This window comes from Macrobrachium nipponense, chromosome 23 (assembly GCF_015104395.2).
Source record: "Macrobrachium nipponense isolate FS-2020 chromosome 23, ASM1510439v2, whole genome shotgun sequence".
In the NCBI taxonomy this organism is placed as follows: Eukaryota; Metazoa; Arthropoda; class Malacostraca; order Decapoda; family Palaemonidae; genus Macrobrachium; species Macrobrachium nipponense.
Genome location: NC_061090.1, coordinates 31,632,854 through 31,654,157, shown reverse-complemented (window position 1 = coordinate 31,654,157; position 21,304 = coordinate 31,632,854). Strand labels below are relative to the sequence as shown.

The window sequence follows — 21,304 nt, the reverse complement described above, 5'->3', positions numbered from 1 at the left end:
TATTCTCTTAACAATAGTGAGGCAATATCTTCTTCAGTTGGTGAAGAATGTAAAAGTATTGCCTTCTGATGTTAGTTTCCTATAGTCTACTACTCTAGTTAGACATGTTGGGCCTGCCATGTTTTGTATTTATTTATTTACTTTATCCCTCGAAACTCTCTCTCTCTCTCTCTCTCTCTCTCTCTCTCTCTCTCTCTCTCTCTCTTTGAATCTAGGAGTGAATTTTACTTTGATGCAAAAGGGGCGTGGCGGGAAAGACCAATTCTCAGAGGGGGCGTGGTCGTTGAAAAAGTTAAAAACCACTAATATAATATAAGTGAAAACTTATATTAGCAGAAAACGGATTAAAAAAACTAAAGGCACATTCACATACGAGTTCGCATCACCTTTAATGTTATTGACAATTGCTGTTAATTTAGAATTGATATCTTTGAAAAGCTGGAGATTAATGATTAATGATAATAAAACCCAGTAGATAGTTTGCAAAGTTAGTTTGATACAATTACGATTTTCTTTACATTATTAGATTACGTTTGTGCTTTAAATTAATTTTTCTATGACAGAAAATATCATACCTGTAAATAGGACATCTGTCATAAAACATGAAAATATTATATTTCTGTACAGAGAAAATGAGCCTCTGTATCTCTTAAGAATAATAAACTAATGCAGAACTACTTTATCATTCCAGAAGCGTTAAGGGAAATGCCGGGCCTAGTCCATCTCACAGACTGGGAGGGTCTGATTGTTTGGGCTCCGAGAATTCGCTGCCCGTTTGTTTATTTCTTCTTCTTCCAAAGAGTCAACGAGAACTTACAAAGTGGTATGTTTCGCTTTGTTTTTAAGGTTGTTTCGTTGTTTATGTTCCTTCTGTACCTTTCTTTAGTATGTTAAGAATTACGTTTCTCTCTCTCTCTCTCTCTCTCTCTCTCTCTCTCTCTCTCTCTCTCTCTCTCTCTTCCCAGTCGTTTATGCATTGCTAGATTAGAAAATGTGATGATTATTGCTATTATTTTTTTTGTCTAATACTTTCAGTATCGTGACAATATCTCTCTATCTATCTATCTATCAATCTATCTGTCCTGGTCATTTAAAGCTTCAGTGGTCCACCTTCACTCCTTCCATTTTTCTATCATACAGAGAGAGAGAGAGAGAGAGAGAGAGAGAGAGAGAGAATGTCGCAAACACTGCAGTAGGATCAGGACTTGCAAGTGAATAACATGGGTTGCAACATGTTTAAAAGAGGACCTGATATAATTGTTATTCAAGCTTCTCTCTCTCTCTCTCTCTCTCTCTCTCTCTCTCTCTCTCTCTCTCTCTCATGAAAGTTTTGGTAAATTGTGAGACATGCTCTGCTTTTAGCTGTATAAATTTTATGGCAGGTACGTAAGCTGGCATTTCTCATTTATGAGATCAACAACAGCCCTAACCAAAAAGATACAAAGGCATTCATAGACATATTAGAAGGATATGATCCTTCAAACTGGAACAAATTAACAGAAAACATCTTGAAAATAATTGAAGAAGTTCCAAATAAAATCCAAGTGGTCAAGGGACTCATAAAGAAAATGTAGATCAACCAACATATTCCGACAAAGAAAATGAATAAGGTGAACATTGTGAATATTCTAATTGATGCTATAGGAAAAAGAATGCCAAAAGCATGCAAACTGTGTAAGGTGTGGTATAGCATAGTTAATCTACGAAACTGATCAGAAAATGTTTCTACATGCAACATTCCGACGCATCCTCAATGTACTGAAGTAATGCAAGATGTGAGTAAGGATACCAGAATATTTTGCTCAACACGTCTATCATGGATAGACAATGTTATTAAATCAAGACTGAATGTACAAATAGTTGAGGATGAAGAAGAAGAGGAAGAGGAAGAAGTAGAAGAGGCAAACGGAAGAGAAGTAAGCAAAACTGAAATGACAGAAAAAATAAGGAAAACAAAGAACAAGATAAAAGTATGGATGCAGAGATACTCATTGATACTAAATAGGAGGTAATCAAGCAGCATACATACGAAGAAATAAATTACGACATGACAACACAAAAGAAAATCCCGAAGAGGCTCTACCCAAATTTGAACTATGATGGGAAAGAGGAAAAAATAGACAAGAATGACAAAGTCTGCAACCTTTTGAAAAGAGGGAATTGCAGATTCGGAGAAAGATGTTACTACAAACATCCCAAGGTATGTCACAACTATGAAATCTATGGTAAATGTGCATACCTATACGGCTATGAGGATGATTGCAGAGATCTACATCCAAAAATATGCAAAAACCTAAAAGAATGAAAAGGATGTAAGTTCGACAAAAAATGTAAATATATACACCCTGTAGCCATGAATCAAAATTCTGGAAATGAAGAAAAGAACAACATACCAGAACAGGAAAGAGACGGGAAAATCCTTATTACTACCCATATTAAATGAAGGAGAAAACACGCAAACCATCATAGTGATGAATGCGCAGGGTTTAAAGAATATAAGTGAAACCTGGTATTCCCAAGAGACTGGGAATGACTATCAAATAAAAGGGTTCCAAACTTATAGATTAGATAGAAAAAAATAGGAATCAAGGGGTAACCGCAATATATGGGAAAGACAAAAAACAAGGAAAAAATATGAGAAATATAGTAACTCAGAATGTGAACTAATAGCGGTAGAATTTGAATCTGTAAAATTAATGAACATAGTAATATATAGACCCCCTAATACTGAAGAGTTTGACACAATAATAGAAAAATTGGATGATATATGCAGAAATCACAAGGACTGGACTATTCTCCTATCCTGAGACTTTGACTTTCCTTTCGTAGACTGGAAAGAACGAATAGGAGATTGTGGTTGTATTTACACATATAAAAAAGAGAGTAATAGTAGTGCAGAAGATAAGAGGCAATTCGAAAAGCTATTAGATATGCTACTAGGATACAACATTCAACAAATAAATCACCCGCCAACAAGAAAGGAAAATACTTTAGACCTAGTATTTGTGAACGAGGGGAATTATGTTAAAGAAATAATAGTTTATAATGCGAGTATTTCAGACCATAATGTCATAGAATAAACAGTTCATCCAAAGCAAGTGAAAACAGAGATAAGCAAAAAATGAAAAAGTGGGAAGGATATGGAAAATACAACTTCTACAGTAAAAATATAAAATGGTCAGAAATAAATGAATTAAAAGATTGGGATAACATTTTCGTAAGTGATGATAGAAAGGTAAATACAGAGATATTATATAAAATATTAGAGGAAATAGTGGATAAATATATAACGAAGAAGAAAAGTAAACATCAGCCATGCATACCAAGAGACAGAAGGATCTTGTTCCAGAAAATCAGAAAGTGGAAAAAAAGTCTTGCAAAAGAAAAAAATGCATGGAAAGTGATGGAACTAATAAGTAAGATAGAAAATGCAGAACAAAAGATTATACAATCAAAAGAAAATTAAAAACGGGACTTGGAAGAAAAAAACCCTAGTAAATATCAAGCAAAACCCCCAAACTATTACACTCGGTATGCGAAAAAGATGAATAAAGAAGAATAGAAATAGGTCCCCCAAGAATTGAAGGGAGATTAACGAATGAAAAAAAGGAAATATGCAACATATTGGCAGAACGATATAAGAGAGAATTCACCCCTAGATTGAATGAAGATAATGATAATAGAAGTAAGGGATGAAAATAGTGAATATTTAGCTGACATAGATATTAATGAAGCTGATATTGTGCAGGCTATTAATGAAATTAAAAATGGAGCTGTAGCAGGGCCTGATGGTGTCCCTGCTATTTTGTTAAAGAAATTAGTTCATTCTATCGCAAAGCCACTTGCAATATTATTAAGACAAAGTGTAGATACAAGCAAGATTTATGATGAGCACAAATTAGCATATAGCACCCCTACTTTCAAAAGTGGATCAAGACTAGAGGCAAGTAATTATAGGCCTGTAAGTCTAACATCACATATTATGAAAGTGTATGAAAGGGTAATGAAGAAAATTATTATGAAACATTTAATAAAAACAATTTGTTTAATATAGGACAACATGGTTTCGTACCCGGAAAAAGTACACACCCAACTGTTAGTCCACCGTGAGAACATATACAAAAATATGAAAAGCGGAAATGAAACAGATGTGGTTTATCTAGACTTTGCAAAAGCTTTTGACAAGGCAGATCATAATATATTAAGCGAAGAAAATTAAGAAAACATAAATATAGTGTGGATAAAGTAGGAAGAGGGTTAAAAGAATTTTTACACAACAGAAGACAGATAGTATTGCAAAACGATGAAGAAATCGGATGAAGCTAAGGTAATATCCGGTGTGCCACAAGGTGTAGTGTTAGCTGCATTAATGTTTGTTATTATGATTGCAGACATAGACAGTAATGTTAAGGACTCGGCAGTGAGTAGTTTCGCCGATGACACAAGAATAAGTAGAAAAATTACTTGTGATGAAGATAGGAACGCGCTATAAAGAGACCTTAACAAAGAATATGATTGGGCAGAGGTAAATAGGATGGTCTTTAACTCTGATAAATTGAATCAATAAATTATGGAGACAGAGAAGGAGCTATATGCATATAGGGGACCTAATAATGGAGACAATCACAAATAAGGAAGCAGTTAAAGACCTTGGTGTGATGATGAATAGGGAACTTTTGTTTTTATGCAATGGTCAAATAGCAATTCTATTGGCAAAATGTAAAGCAAAAATGGGAATGTTGTTACGGCACTTCAAAACACGAAAAGCTGAACACATGATTATGCTTTATAAAACATATGTTCGTAGTCCACTTGAATATTGCAATATGATATGGTACCCACACTATCAAAAGGATATTGCACAAATAGAGAGTGTACAAAGGTCCTTTACAGCTAGAATAGAAGAAGTTAAGGACCTTGACTACTGGGAAAGTCTACAATCCTTAAAATCATATAGTCTAGAAAGGAGAAGAGAACGCTACATGATAATTCAGGCATGGAAACAGATAGAAGGAATAGCCGAAAACATCATGGAGCTAAAAATATCAGGTAGAGCAAGCAGAGGTAGATTAATAGTGCCCAAAACTATACCAGGAAAAATAAGAAAAGCACACAGGACATTAATCCACTACGCACCAGCATCGACAATGCAGCGTCTATTCAATGCGTTGCCAGCTCATCTGAGGAATATATCAGGAGTGAGCGTGATGTGTTTAAGAATAAGCTCGACAAATAACTAAGCTGCATCCCAGACGATCCAAGATTGGAAGATGCAAAATATACCGGAAAATGTTAGCAACACTCTGGTAGAAATTAGAGGTGCCTCACACTGTGGGACCTGGGGCAACCCGAACAAGATGTAAGGTCTGTAAGGTCTCTCTCTCTCTCTCTCTCCTCTCTCTGTTTCATGAAAGATTTTAGCTATACAGATTTTATGGCAGGTACGAAAGCTCCTCTCTGTCAGTCTGTCTGTTTTTCTGTCTGTCTCCATCCCACAAAAAACAGACGATGGAAAGAGAATGAAACCGTATTCTTAAAAGAATTATCCGAGCCAATCTGTCTCCCTGGCTCTTTCTCTGAAGCATTAAGGGAAAGTCTTTTACCTTTTTTTTTTTGGTTTTCTCTTATTGTCATGCTTTCTTCTACTTCCCTCTACTCCTTCCCCTTCCTGCTTCCCCCTCCTGTGCGAATCCATTCGTTTTGTGTCTCTCCTACTACGTGTCCTACTTAATCTTACCGTCAATAGTTAGGCAGAGGCGAAGGATTCTCTTCCTATACTCAGAAAGAGTGTTCATAATCTTGCTTCTTATGTCATATAATTCTGTAGGAGGAATGAGTAACACACACACATATATCATATATATACATATATCTTATATATATAAAAGTGAATGTTTGTATGTACGTATGTATGTTGGTGCGCAATAGAAATCCGAACCACTTGACTGATCTAGACAAAATTTGACCCAACTTAGGTAATAGGGTAGGTTTCAAACCCGTACCCCTTTCACCTCCCTTTCCCGGTGTAACTTATGTGGTAAAAAACTCTAAGGGTTTAGCATACCTCATTCCGTGCACTCGAGACGAAAGAAATAAATTATTGAAAATGCTTTCCAGTCCGGACAGTAATCCCTGGATAAAAGGGACAGTCACCAGACTAATACCTAGATAGAAGGGACAGTCACCAGACTAATACCTAGGTAAAAGGGATAGATACCAGACTAATACCTAGATAAAAGGGACAGTCACCAGACTAATACCTAGGTAAAAGGGATAGATACCAGACTAATACCTAGATAAAAGGGACAGTCACCAAACTAATACCTAGGTAAAAGGGATAGATACCAGACTAATACCTAGATAAAAGGGACAGTCACCACGGTAGCACCTGGATAAAAGTGACAGTCAGGCAGTAATACCTGGATAAAAGTGACAGTCACCATAGTAATACCTGTGAGTTCATGCACGGCTCGAATGGTGAACGTTCCATGAAAAAAGTAGAACTGTCAGTCAGACCGTCAGCACAAAAACCCCTCCTCCTTTCCCTTCTCCCTCCCTCCCCTTTCCCTTCTCCTTCCCTCCCCTTTCCCTTCTCCCTCCCTCCCTTCCCCTACCCCTTCCCCCTTCCCCTTCCCTCCCTCCCTCCCTTCCCTACCCCCTTCCCCTCCCCTCCCCCCCTTCCCTCCATTTTCCATTTAACCTCCCCCTACGTATAGAGTGTCATTCAGAGTTTTCCCAGGCAGCGCTGGGTTGGTCAGCTTGTATATGTATATATTCATATAGATTTCTAGAAAGGTAGATAGATAGATAGAATCTTTTAACGTTAATCGAGACATTCGTTAATTCCCTGACATCGCAGACAGCAGTAAATGTTTCCCGAAAGTTTCTCGCACGAAAATGTTTAACGAGTCAACTTCTGACCCCGAAAAAAGGAAAAAATAACTTTCTCTCTCGGTGTTGTCTTTTATTGTCATTCAGAGTTGCATTACCTCACTCTTGCTAGTTTAAAAACCTCTTAAATTATATGAATTATTTCATAGATAAGCCACGAATTCTTTCCGTATCTTATTGAAGAACCTTTCTAGAATATATAAATTAAAATAAAAAATAATAAAATTCACTCCCACGGACTCTTATAGATATAAATACAACTGCATCAGTCATATCACATAAGTTTACATATATTTTTATACATCTTCTCCATAAAGACAAAATTATAAACTAGCCCTCCTTTTCATGGAAGAAGCAGACGTTCTGGGCCTGAGAAAAAAAAATGTAAAATTAAATTACGTAGAAGCCTCCAGATAATAATAGTAATAAAAAAACGTCTCAAATCAAATGAAATGAAACGAGCTGAAGTCAAAGGAACATGAACTAATTAGGTTGGAGAAAGAGGGGCCAGAACATGCATATGAGAGAGCGTGTGCGTCTCCTGAGAGAGAGAGAGAGAGAGAGAGAGAGAGAGAGAGAGAGAGAGAGAGAGAGAGAGAGAGCGCCTTTGGAATATTGGCTGTGTAAATTTTGCAGAGGCCGTGGAGACAAGCATTTTTTTTTAAAGTGGTTCAAGGAAGCTTTTCTTGTGTAGGATATTCTTGGGTGATATTCCTCATACAGAAACAGAATTTAGTTTGGTCAAGTTACTTTAAATTTTACATAGAATGAGAAGGGTTCAAGTCAGGAATTAAAAGCAATAGAAATGATGTTGTTATATGCGAGGCCTATTTAAAAAAAATGAGCTATGTGGTTAGAGGATCTTATGAGAAAAGGGTCCAATGAATGATGAATAATAACTGGGAAAGGACTACAGTCATTAAAAAGATGATCTATGAAATGTCTTATATATATATATATGTGTGTGTGTATCACTACTTGATAAGGGTGGAAGTTAGTCCATCGAAATATAATCCTTAGCTTTAAACTAGTGTGTTTTAATGAGCCTTAATACACACACACACTACACACACACACACACACACACACACACATATATATATATATATATATATATATATATATATATATATATATATATATATATATAACATGACGTACGGTCCCTGTCAGAGAGAGAGAGTAGAGAAGAGAGAGAGAGAGAGAGAGAGAGAGAGAGAGAGGATTTATTCAACGAAAACAAAGATGTGCAAAACAAGGAGGAATTAGTTATGAAAAGACGATTTCACTAACATTCCAACGCCATTTGTAGGAAAAGTTTACACAATAGAATACAAAATAATTCAGAACGTTTACAGGCGACCAGTATGTTACATTATCGCCTGAACTTTTAAAAGACAATGATTTCCCCTGCTAGGAGAGATAGGTTAATTCAACGAAAACAAAGAATTAACCCAAGAGGACTTAGTTATGAAAAAAAAATAAAAAAAATAAGCGATATTTCACTAACATTGCCATTACCATTTGGATGAAAAATTTACAACTAAATAAAATAATTCAGACGTTTACAGACGACCATATGTTACATTACGCCCACTGAACTTGTTAAAAGAACAATGATTTTCCCCTGTAGGATAGTAGGTTAAAGATTAATTAGTTTTCTAAATCGAATGGAAAATGGGAACTGTTCATTTTTGGAACATTTCTCTTATTAAATTATAAATGACCATTTACGTATATTGACAGATATAATCGCTGGATTGAAATTGTTCGTTGTTGGCCTGATGGATATGTCGAAATTCCTAATTTCATTCATCCTCTATAGTAGCAGTGGTCGAATGAATTCGGTGGTAAGTATGAGTATTTGCGTAAACCCACTTGCAGATGCATATATGTTATATATTTTTATAATGAATATATAGGTATGTATATATATGCATATATATATATATATATATATATATATATATCATATATTTATCATATATTATACATATATTGCATATATATATAATTCTATATATATATATATATATATATAATATATAATATATATGTATATATTTTTAAACAATGAATAATCAAAAACCTGTTTTGTAAAATGTATAATTATAATATATTATTAGTATATATATATATATATATATATATATTATATATAATAATATATACATATTTACAAACAGGTTTTGATTATTCACTGTTTAAAATATACTCGTACCTCAACTATAAGACCAGTCGATGATTTGTCTGTTTCGTATGAATTAAAGCATCGCATTTCTTCCCTTTGAAAATATAACACGAATCTGTAAACTTGATTAATTGTTACCAAAGAATTGAAAGACAAATTCAGCGAAGAAGTGATTGACAGAAGAACTATTACCTGCCTAATCCGATCTTGTACAGATTCGATATAACTCGGTCTCAAATCTGACAGCAGTGTCAAGAGTTTTTCATTTTAATGAAGGCAGGTCGCTCGCGCCTGTGTCAAATGAATATTTTACATTTAAGCTAAAATCCTTTTTCATGAAATGCATAATGAAATTTGCAATCGTGTAAGGTTAGCAACAACATTTGCCACACGTGTTTTCAGTGAAATACTGAACTGCGTACGTCACCAGTCAGACGTATTCGATTCCATGCTAAAATTGGAAGTAGTCATAATTATCGTTGTATGTGTATACAGATATATGTATTTGCGATAGTTTGCATACGCAGTGCATCCATAATTGACCTTAACGTATGGACGTCCATTTGCAATAACGTATTTGCGATGACATGCATTCAACAGTGAATTCGAACACTACAGTAGATTCACATCAACCGTGCGTTTGATGTCTAGGCCAGTTCCTTACGACGCTCCTGATTGGCCGTTGATAAGCCAGCCACAGGACTGGAAACTCTCAGTTTCTTTCGAGAGAGTTCACATAGGCAGGATGTATGTTCCACCTCTCTTGAGAGTTACGTCTTTCAAAAGCATCCCCTGGGAGAGGTGGAACATATATCCTGCCTATGTGAACTCTCGAGAAAGACAGGGTTTCCAGTCCTGTGATTGGCTTGTCAATAGCCAATCAGGAGCGTCGTAGGAGACTGGTGGCCTAAACATCAAATGCACGGCTGATGTGAATCTACTATAGTATGCATAGATGCGCCCTTTCAAAGTAGCAGGCTACTTCCACACTCCTCGCTAGCAGCCTGCAATTGCGCAGTTGGCAACGCTGCTCTGCACATTGCAACAGGACTGCAATATTTCCCCGTCCGGAAATTTGCAGTCCTGTTGCAAATATACTGAGCATACCGATAATTTGTGGCCGCTGTTTAATCGATGACTCAGATATCGGGAGACATTCTCCTGAGATGGGGAACCAGATCTTCCGGCGTGGTGTGACTAAGTTGCAAGAGAGAGAGAGAGGATTTCAAGGGTGAATCGGTGAGGTTTTGCTTGATCTCATGAACAGCAGAGGGGGAGGGATTTCAAGTTTGTGGAGAGAGAGAGAGAGAGAGAGAGAGAGAGAGAGAGAGAGACATTACCTTACAGACCTTACATCTTGTTCGCGTTGCCCCAGGTCCCTCAGTGTGAGTTGCTAGTGCATCTTCCGGTATATTTTGCATCTTCCAATCTTGGATCGTCTGAGATGCAGCTTAGATATTCTTAACATCTACGCTCACTCCTGATATATTCCTCAGATGAGCTGGCAACGCATTGAATAGACACTGCATTGTCGATGCTGGTAGGTAGTGGATTAATGTCCTGTGTGCTTTCCCTATTTTTCCTGGTATGGTTTTGGGCATTATTAATCTACCTCTGCTTGCGCTACCTGATATTTTTAGCTCCATGATGTTTTCGGCTAATCCTTCTATCTGTTTCTATGCCTGAATTATCATGTAGCGTTCTCTTCTCCTTTCTAGACTATATAATTTTAAGGATTGTAGTCTTTCCCAGTAGTCAAGATCCTTAACTTCTTCTATTCTAGCTGTAAAGGACCTTTGTACACTCTCTATTTGTGCAATATCCTTCTCGTAGTGTGGGTACCATATCATATTGCAATATTCAAGTGGACTATGAACATATGTTTTATAAAGCATAATCATGTGTTCAGCTTTTCGTGTTTTGAAGTGCCGTAACAATATTCCCATTTTTGCTTTACATTTTGCCAATAGAATTGCTATTTGATCATTGCATAACATGTTCCTATTCAACATCTCACCAAGGCCTTTAACTGCTCCTTATTTGTGATAGTTTCATTATTAGGTCTCCTATATGCATACAGCTTTCCTTCTCTGTCTCAATAATTTATTGATTCAAATTTATCAGAGTTAAATACCATCCTATTTACCTCTGCCCAATCGTATACTTTGTTAAGGTCTCTTTGTAGCACGGTCCTTTCTTCATCACAAGTAATTTCTCTACTTATTCTTGTGTCATCAGGGAAACTACTCACTACCGAGTCCTTAACATTACTGTCTATGTCTGCAATCATAATAACAAACAGTAATGCAGCTAACACCGTACCTTGTGGCACACCGGACATTACCTTAGCTTCATCCAATTTCTCATCGTTTGCAATAACTATCTGTTTTCTGTTGTGTAATAATTTTTTTAACCATCTTCCTACTTTATCCACTATATTTTGTTTTCTAATTTTCTTCGCTAATATATTATGATCTACCTTGTAAAGAGAGAGAGAGAGAGAGAGAGAGAGAGAGAGAGAGAGAGAGAGAGGGAATATTAATCCCACTTCTATTAATCCCTCCTTCTATCCTATCCCTAACAAGAACAAGGAGAAGAAGAAGAACAACAATAACAAAGTAGTTTGTAGGGTTACTCCCCGAGTAAGCGAAAAATCCGCAATAAAGGGTCATTAGAAATAGGATAAAAGACTATGAACAGGCAAAGTAAAACTAGGTATATATCTACTATAATGAGAGTTATGTCTGTCCGTCCGTCATTCAATCACAGCCAAACGGCTGGTTTGATGGGCGTGAAACTTGGCAGGCTTATAGTGGGGACCCATAAGATGGTTTATAATGGGGTTTTATCCTACCTTACCAACCGGCCCCCTCTCCAAAGGGGGTTGGGGTGAGAAGGGATTCCCTGAAACGGAGCTGGTTCTTCCCGTGAAACGAGGCTGGTTATGCCCGTAGACTTAGTTAATTGACGAATTTTCATACATATGTAATTTCTATATACATATGTTTGCTTGTTGTAATAAATGATTGCTAGCCTAGGAAATAGCGTCGATTCATTCCACTGTACAGAATCATTTAGAATCTCAGTTCCTTCTTTCTTGCCTGCCACTCTGTCGAAAGAAACTGCCATAAACTAAGAGGAAAATCGAAAGTCATCGAATGGTTATCATTAGCAAAGCCTTAATATCTGATGATTTCGTGTTTTTTTTAATTTTTTCATCAACTGCTAGATCTTCTTTTCCTACATATCCACTATCATCTCTTTCTTTCTCACGACGCGTGAGAGAAACACCACCAATTCACGAAGGCCTACAGAGGAGATCGTCCGGAGAAAACGACCTCGTATATTTCATACAGATGTTCATTAAACTAGAATTTATGAGACAAACTTCCCAGTTTCTCACGACCCGCAGGCAATGCCATGAGATATACTGACGAAAATTAAGAGACGCACCGGTCGACTTCAGCTGAGTTTAGCAACGTAGCGACATATTTGTCTAAATGTTCGTTTTATGTTTTGCAAAGATAACAAACCATCATGCGCCCAAATGGATGACTACAGCGAGAATATCCTTGGTACAGAAAGACAAAAACAAAGGAAATATAAGCAAGTAACTACAGGCCTATCACCTGCCTACCAGTAATGTGGAAGTTACTAACAGGTATCATCGGTGTGAGGCTATACAACTACCTAGAGGATACAGACGCCATCCCCCACAACAGAAAGGCTGCAGAAGGAAGTGTATGGGCACAAAAGACCAGCTCCCGATGAACAAAATGGTAATGAAGAACAGTAAGAGCAGGAAAACCAAACCAACATGGCATGGATTGACTACAAGAAAGCCTTCGACATGATACCACACACGTGTTTAATAGAATGCCTGAAAATATATGGGGCAGAAGAAAACACCATCAGCTTCCTAAGAAATATAATGCGCAACTGGAATACAATACTTACAAGCTTTGGGATAGCCTAAGACTAGCGGAGGTTAACATCAGGAGAAGAATCTTTCAAGGCGACTCACTGTCCCCACTACTCTTCTTAGTAACCATGATTTAACTCCGTACCCCCCTCCCCTTCCCCAATCCTCCTTCTCCTTTCCCCTCCGCTCCCCTTTGTAACTTATTTGGTAAATAAGCTCTTCGGGTTTATCATACCTCATTTCATGAACCGGATACCATAATGGAAATATAATATTGAAAATGCTTCTCTTTCCCATGATTGATAAATCTGTATCAAGGTTTAGACAGCCACCACACTAATGCCTAGATAAAAGGGACAGTCATTACAGTAATCCTTGGATTATAGGGACAGCTAGTCCAGTAATACCTGGATAAAAGGGACAGCTACCATAGTAACGACACCTGGTTAAAAGGGACAGTCATCACAGTAATTCATGGATAAATGGGACAATCAACACAGTAATACCTGGATAAATGGAACAGTTACCACAGTAGTTCATAGATAAATGGGTCAGTCAGTTCGAGGAGGTGCAGGAAAATTTGTCTGAGTCCTTCTGAGTTTTCCCGGGCAGCGCTGGGTTGGTCAGCTAGTAATGATAATGATAATCAAAACGTGGTCAGCCTATGAAAAGCTAAACTCTTTATATATCTTGTAGCTAAACGCAAGCATGCAATTAAACCAAATCTGAAATGAATAGTACCTCCTCTTTGGAACAAAGGCTTACATGAGTTTAATATCACTCTTTTGGAATAAAATTCTTTAATATTGGGTTCCGGAGCAAAATGCTAATGCAGCATAAAAGTTTAATTGTTTGTCAACAAACATAGAGGCTATTGTTTTCGTAAACAGTTTGTATACAGACAGCACAGATGGCAATGACAACAAACGCAGAGAAACAAAGAAATGTCCACTTTCACGAACAAAGAAATATCTAAGCAAAGGACAATTCGATTTTTTTCAAAGTTCGTTTTGTAATGTACTGAATATATTCAGTAAATGTAAAAAGGTGTTTTGCCATTCAAATAGGTATTTTTATCTCAGGTGTTGCACTTTTGACAAATATTCTATTTTGCAGTCTTTTAAGTCTTTTGCATCTGTCAACTTTTTTGTACTTTCATGAAGTGTGACTTAAAAAGGTTGTACTAAACCTTTATCATGTGTATTCAGTTGTTTTTTTTATTTTTGAAACTTGCAACTGTTTACAGAATATTACTGAATAATCTAGGATATAAACAACAGAGATTACAATACTGTATAAATTGGTTATTGAATTTAAATACTAATCTCATATGCAATGAATAAAAACTAAATGCGAAATACCCAATAGGTTTATATCATCTACAAAAATTTCACGTCGTATAATTTACGAAAATAAAAATAATTCAAAGTTCACTTTCCAACATGAGCTCATTTGAAGGAATTTCACCTCCATGCAGAGCAAACTTGATTTCATTTGAAGAGAAACTCTTTTGACATTCAACGCCTTTTCAGTGTGAAGAAAATTTTTTTTTTTTTTGAGATGAATGCCCAGTGTTCAGGAACGTATATCCTTGCTGGAATTCCCTCCTCCTCCTCCTCCTCCTCCTCCTCCTCCTCCTCCTCCTCCTCCTCCTCCTCCTCTCCTCCTCCTCCTCCTCCTCTCTTCTTCTTCTTCTTCTTCTTCTTCTTCTTCTTCTTCTTCTTCAGAATATGCATCGAAATCTTAGGAGCCCCAAAAATTTGTTTAGTAAGATACACAAATCGATAAACTGAGGAATGTAGTACGTTCAATTTTCCATTTGGAAAAGAAAGATATTCTGATAAGTTAGTAGTCTTCTAAAAAGATTAAAATCTTGGATATATTTCACTAAAACAAATACTTACCAGACCCCTAAATCAGTTCATTGTGTTGTGAAAATGATGAATTTTTACAACATAATTCTATTAGTTAGAACAAAACTGTCCAATTCAAAGGATATCAAACACAAATTAGCTTGACATATAACCGTAGAATTAGTTATAAAACCATAAATACATAAAGAGATCTCCAGTCCTTTACCAAATTGAAGACAGACTGCTCTACGGAAGATGAAACTCTAAGAAGTATTATTAGTGTAAATATATTATATATATATAGTATATATATATATATATATTATATATATATATATTGAAGTTCTCGCATTCGGTATTTGTACCCAATTCAGTGAAAATGAAAATATTTCAAATGCGTAAAAAAATTATATATGAAAAATTCACGCCCACCCGGTTTGGAAGCTCCAGTAGTTATATATATATATATAATATATATATATATATATATATATATATATATATGTATATATATATATATATATATATATATATATATATACCAAAAATATCATGTTTCATGATTTTTCATCTCAATGAATTTTTCATAGCAACAGCCAGAGAGACAGAAAACGAGAGGAATATGATATATCTATATATAAATATATATATGTATAGATATATGTATTATATTAGATATATATATACTAATCTAGAGATATATAGTATATTTATATATATATATATATAATATATATAATATATAATGTGGTGTATGTGTGTGTGCATATATATATATATATATTTATATATTTATTATATATATATATATATTATATATATTATTTATATATTTTATATATTTTAATATATCATATATATATTATATATATATATATATATAATATTATATATAATATAATATAATAATTTATTATAATACTGGAGCTTCCAAACCTTCTGGGCGTGAATTTTAATTTTCATATATAAATTTTTTTACGCCATTTGAAATATTTTCATTTTCACTGAATTTGGTACAAATACCGCGAATGCGAGAACTTCAATATTTTCATATTTTAGCAATATTGCAATTGCAATGCGCATTTGGGAGTGCTCTCAAAGATTTTGTGGGTATATATATATATATATATATATATATATATATATATATATATATATGTGTGTGTGTGTGTGTGTGTGTGTGTGTGTGTGTGTGTGTGTGTGTTGTGGAGAGAAAGAGAGTTATCCTTATTGTTCTAGGCCATCCAATGTTTATATAAAGTACGACCATAGTGCCATTATTTTATAAAGAATAACTCAACTTATGGTAAGTATTTAAGAGAGAGAGAGAGAGCGAGAGAGAGAGAGAGAGAGAGAGAGAGAGAGAGAATACATAAAAGCTAACTATTGGTAAGACAACAGGAGCCAAACAAATGTATACACAGATAGATAAGAGGATAAAGGAATTATACATTTATAAAATAACAAAATGCATACAACTACAAAAGAAAACAAGTAACCATTTCGCCAAGGTCTGCATTCATCTGGAAAATGAACCAACCCAAAAACCTCACCTCGTCCGAATTCGTATTTGATCTTCAGAACGACAAATATATAAAAGAAATCACAGCAGGTTTCCCATTACGTCTACATATCGAAACAATACATCACACCGTCACTCGAGGCAACAGCCATTAATGCTCACGTACAAAATATATTCACATATATATAAATTATGAAGGAAAGCATTCGGTGAGAATTCGTATAAATTCATAAAATCTCCTCCTATACTTGATGTCTTTTGAAGGAGTAGGGTTCATTGCATTTGGTTCCACCATTTTGGGTCCCTCGTATTTTGACAAAGATTGACGGTGAGAGAATCATTACGTTGAGGGAATATTTCTGAATATTCGCTGCTTCTGTAGGTGGGATATCCATCATATATTCCGTTGTTAATGGAGTCGCTGACGGGAGAAAGCGCCTCAGTGGCGTGGTAGGCATGGTGTTGGCGTGCCACCTCGTTGGCCGCGAGTTCGATTCTCGGGCATTCCACTGAGGTGTGAGAAATGCGTATTTCTTTTAATAGAAGTTCACTCTCGATGGGGTTCGGAAGTCACGTAAAGCCGTTGGTCCCGTTGCTGAATAACCACTGGTTCCATGCAACGTAAAAACTCCATACAAACAAACAAACAAACAAACTAACGGGAGGAAGATGTGAGTGATAATTTTAGTAATACTTTTAATCTATATAGGAACATCTTATGTCAATAATAAAGACATACAAGCGATAACCATTTCAACCTGAATTTTTATCTTTCACAGATAAGCAAAGCTAGGCCAGCACCCTTTCATGGCATTATACGTCCTACCGTTCTACCGTTCTATGAGCAAGAGCCCGTGCTGGTATAAGTCCAGCTTAATCTTCAACAACAACATACCGTTCCATACTTGTATCAGCGGGACAGATTTGGAAGGACGCAAAACCCATGTAAGTACACATTTTTTCTTCTTTTCATTTTTCATAAGTTATATCAAGGTGTTCATTGTAATAAGTTACTTTTTCTAACTTCATTTTCCATTTGAAGATTAACATATTTACTTCGTCTTTCATGAATGTGAGAAATTATGTCGGTTTCAGTAAAATAAATTATGGAAAACATTGATTAAGGAAACTTTGCACGTCACTCGTCTCAACCGACTGAAAATTATGTTTTTGCTTCAAAGAATTAATTCGCGAGACTTTTGTCATAGCAACAACTAAATCTCGAAAGTCAGTTTTGCCTAAGAATGGGAAAAGAACGCGGATAGATTTTGGGTAACGAAAATTAAACACTAAAATGATAAGACTCCTTATAAAGGTTCGTGTGTCCTGGTGATCAGAAGTGTTCTGTCTGGTGAAAGCAGTAGGTTCCTAGATGATGCATTAGGATTTAGGAGACGATGTGCACGAGTATGAGGTAGCTATAGGGCGGTGATGGAAATAAGTGGGGAGGAAAAATGCCAAAGACACACAGAGAGAGAGAGAGAGAGAGATAGAGAGAGAAGGGGGGGGGGGCGGTTGGGGGGAGTATGTCCGTATTACCGAAGACAATATTTATAGATAGGGGATGATTTCTCTCCCTATTTTACGTGAGAGAGAGAGAGAGGAGAGAGAGAGAGAGAGAGAGAGAGAGAGAGAGAGTTAAGGTACAAGGAGGTACAAGGACTAGGATGTCTCAAAGACTTTTTAGTCCATCCGAGGAGACATCGTGTGCTCACTTATCTCTAGAAAAAGAAATGATTGAGAGAGAGAGAGAGAGAGAGAGAGAGAGAGAGAGAGAGAGAGAGAGAGAGAGAGAGAGAGAGAGAGGTTTAGGAATAAAAAAAAACACTCTTAACCGTCATTTCTAATTACGCTCTCATAACATCATCTCTCATCTTGTGGTCCTAATTAAGATCAAAGTCTCTCGAACCAGAATTGCAATTCAGCTCTAATTTTTAATCATGTCTCCGGAAAAGGTCCCGCCAGAGCACTCTCTCTCTCTCTCTCTCTCTCTCTCTCTCTCTCTCTCTCTATCTCTTTAAGATTAACGATAGAAATATGAACGAATATTTCACTATCATAAACGGAACTCTTTGACCTGAGCTGACTGGATCAAGCGACGCTAATGAGTATTTTTTGTCTCAAAGTTATTAACTTTCTGTGTAATTGTGAAGCCTGTTTTTGACCTTCATCATATTTACTTTTTTTTTACCTTTAGTTTTCATGTGTACAGATATATATACATACAAACATCATAATAACATACATACATATATCAATATGTATTTAGATCTTATATATATTATATATATATATATATATATAAATGATATATAATATATATATATATATAATATTTAATATTATAGGTTAGAGTGGGGTAAAAGGCCCCCGTGGGGTAAAACGCCTCCCCCTATTTTCTTGCTCATTACATATCATAGCAACTTAGTCAGCTGATCAGTGCAGCAACACCTTCTGCCTGAAGCTTTCTATACCAAACAGCCAGGGAGAACTAGAATGGGACACAGCCAGCACGCATTTTTCTTCTTTGGACACATTTCATGTAAGTATGCGTGCTATATCAGGGATATCCTGTGCGGACATCTTGTCAGTAAAGTCAGTACTTTAACTACAGTTGCTTTAAATGAGAGCTAAGAAATATCTTGCAATGCAATCCAGACTTGAAAACTCAATTGAGGTGCAGGTGGATTTAGTTTTCTTAAAAAATGGCAAGTGGGGTAAATGGCCCACCACGCTTTGGGGTAAGAAGCCCAGGGGGCTTTTTACCCCATCTGATCAGTTGGACGTGTAACCAGTGGTAAAAGAGGACAGACTACATCTTATTTGTGCAATGAAGGCAGCAGGAGTTGGTCTTCCTCTTATGTTTACATTTGCCCGTAAAAGGATGACTTCGCTACTTATGATCGGCAGCTCACCTGGATCAATTGCAAGATGCACAGCAAATGGATGGTCTAATGCTGGTTGTATCGTAGACTGGCTACATCACTTTGTTAAAATTGTTTAGCCAAGTCGAGCAAAAAAGCACATTACAATTCCAGATGACCACCACAGTCACAGGACTTTTGCCTGAGAGAATGGCGTAATGTAAAGAAAATTAGTCTACCTATTTGACTAATGTCATTTTTGTTCTTATGTAAAACTTATCCATTATTTCTTTTATTTGTGCTATTCTTGGTGCTGTATAAAAGTGAATTTATTTCTAATTGTACTGCTACAGCTGTCATGTAGAGGAAGTGTCAATTTATTTTACAATTTTGCTCATTTCAGTTCCTATGAATACCAAAAAGTTCCTAGGTTTTACAAGAAACTAAGAACTCTTAAGATTAATTTTTGTATATTTTCCAACATTATTCTTGAATATTTTTGTGTGGAAGGTTGAATTTTTTATATTTAGCAAAAGTAGGCGTCTACTTTTCAATATAAATGGTAGTTTTCATAAAATACCACAATATCTTAGGTATGGGGCAAAAAGCCCCCACCGTGGGCTTCTTACCCCACCCATGGGGTAAAAGGCCCCCTTTGTTCTTTTTTTTTTAGGTCATGTTTTTACTATCCTAAATTGCTAACAACTTCTCATGATTATGATCGTTGATACTCCAATAACAAAGCTTTCTAGAAATATCTCTGTTAGGTCAATAGCTGAAATACTGTAGACTATATAAGCATTTCTCCTTAAGGGGGGCTTCTTACCACACCCTCCCCTATATATATATATATATATTATAAATCTTATAGTTATATATTTCTATATCTATATATATATATATATATATATATATATATATTTATCTATACATACTATATATATATATAATATAATATGTATGTCTGTATATATATATCTATATTATAGATATATGATATAATTGTATATATATATATATATATATATTATATGTATGGATATATATAAATAAATAAGTATATATATATATAGATATCGGATCTATATGAATATATGTATGTATACTATATGTAAAATAAATGTATATATAATATATCTATAAAATATGATATTTATATTAATTATATAATCGCTATATATATATAGTATAATATATTCTGTATCTATCTATATGATATAGATATATATATATAGATATAGAAGATAGATCGATATGTATATATATATATATTAAATATATATATATATATATATATATATCTTATCTATCTCTATAGTATATATATATATATATTATCTATAATATATATATCATATTAACATGTATATATAATATTATATATATATATATATCTATATCTATATATATTAGATATATAGATATATTATATATATCTTATATATGTATTTATCTGTATATATACATATATATTAATACCATATATTATAGATATGTATGTATATATATATATATATATATATATATATCTAACGTTATATATATATATATCTATATATATATATGTATGATATATATGGGGGTAAAAAATAATAGATATATAATATATATACATATATAATGTATATATGGATATATTTCTGTATACCTATATGTATAAATGTATGTTCTATATATATAGAGAAATATATATATATATATATATATATATATATCTATATGTATATCTCTATCTAGATATATCTATATCGATAATATATAGATCAGCTATAATATTAGTTATATATATATATATATATATCTTCTATAATATAGATATATATATATAATATATATCTATATGTATATATATAACATCCTCTATATATATATATATCATATATCTATATATATATATATATAGATATATCTATATATATATATATATATATATATATGGATATATATATAGATATATATATATATATAGTATATATATCTATATCTATATCTATCTATATCTATATCTATCTTATATATATATATAGATATAGTATAGAATATAGATATAGAATATATCTA

The 21,304-nt window shown here is 34.6% G+C and overlaps 1 protein-coding gene across 1 annotated transcript in view; it reads right to left on the bottom strand.

Annotated features, from left to right (window-relative positions):
* Nucleotides 1-14,579: 14,579 nt before the first annotated feature.
* Nucleotides 14,580-21,304, bottom strand: part of LOC135197583 (homeobox protein Hox-B8a-like) — a 45,942-nt gene continuing 39,217 nt past the window's right edge. The window contains exons 4-5 of the mRNA XM_064224626.1: nucleotides 16,724-16,888; nucleotides 14,580-14,746 (exon numbers count right to left, since the gene is read on the bottom strand). Of these exons, the coding sequence (XP_064080696.1) occupies nucleotides 14,580-14,746; nucleotides 16,724-16,888 (332 nt within the window). The remainder of the gene's footprint in view (nucleotides 14,747-16,723; nucleotides 16,889-21,304) is intronic.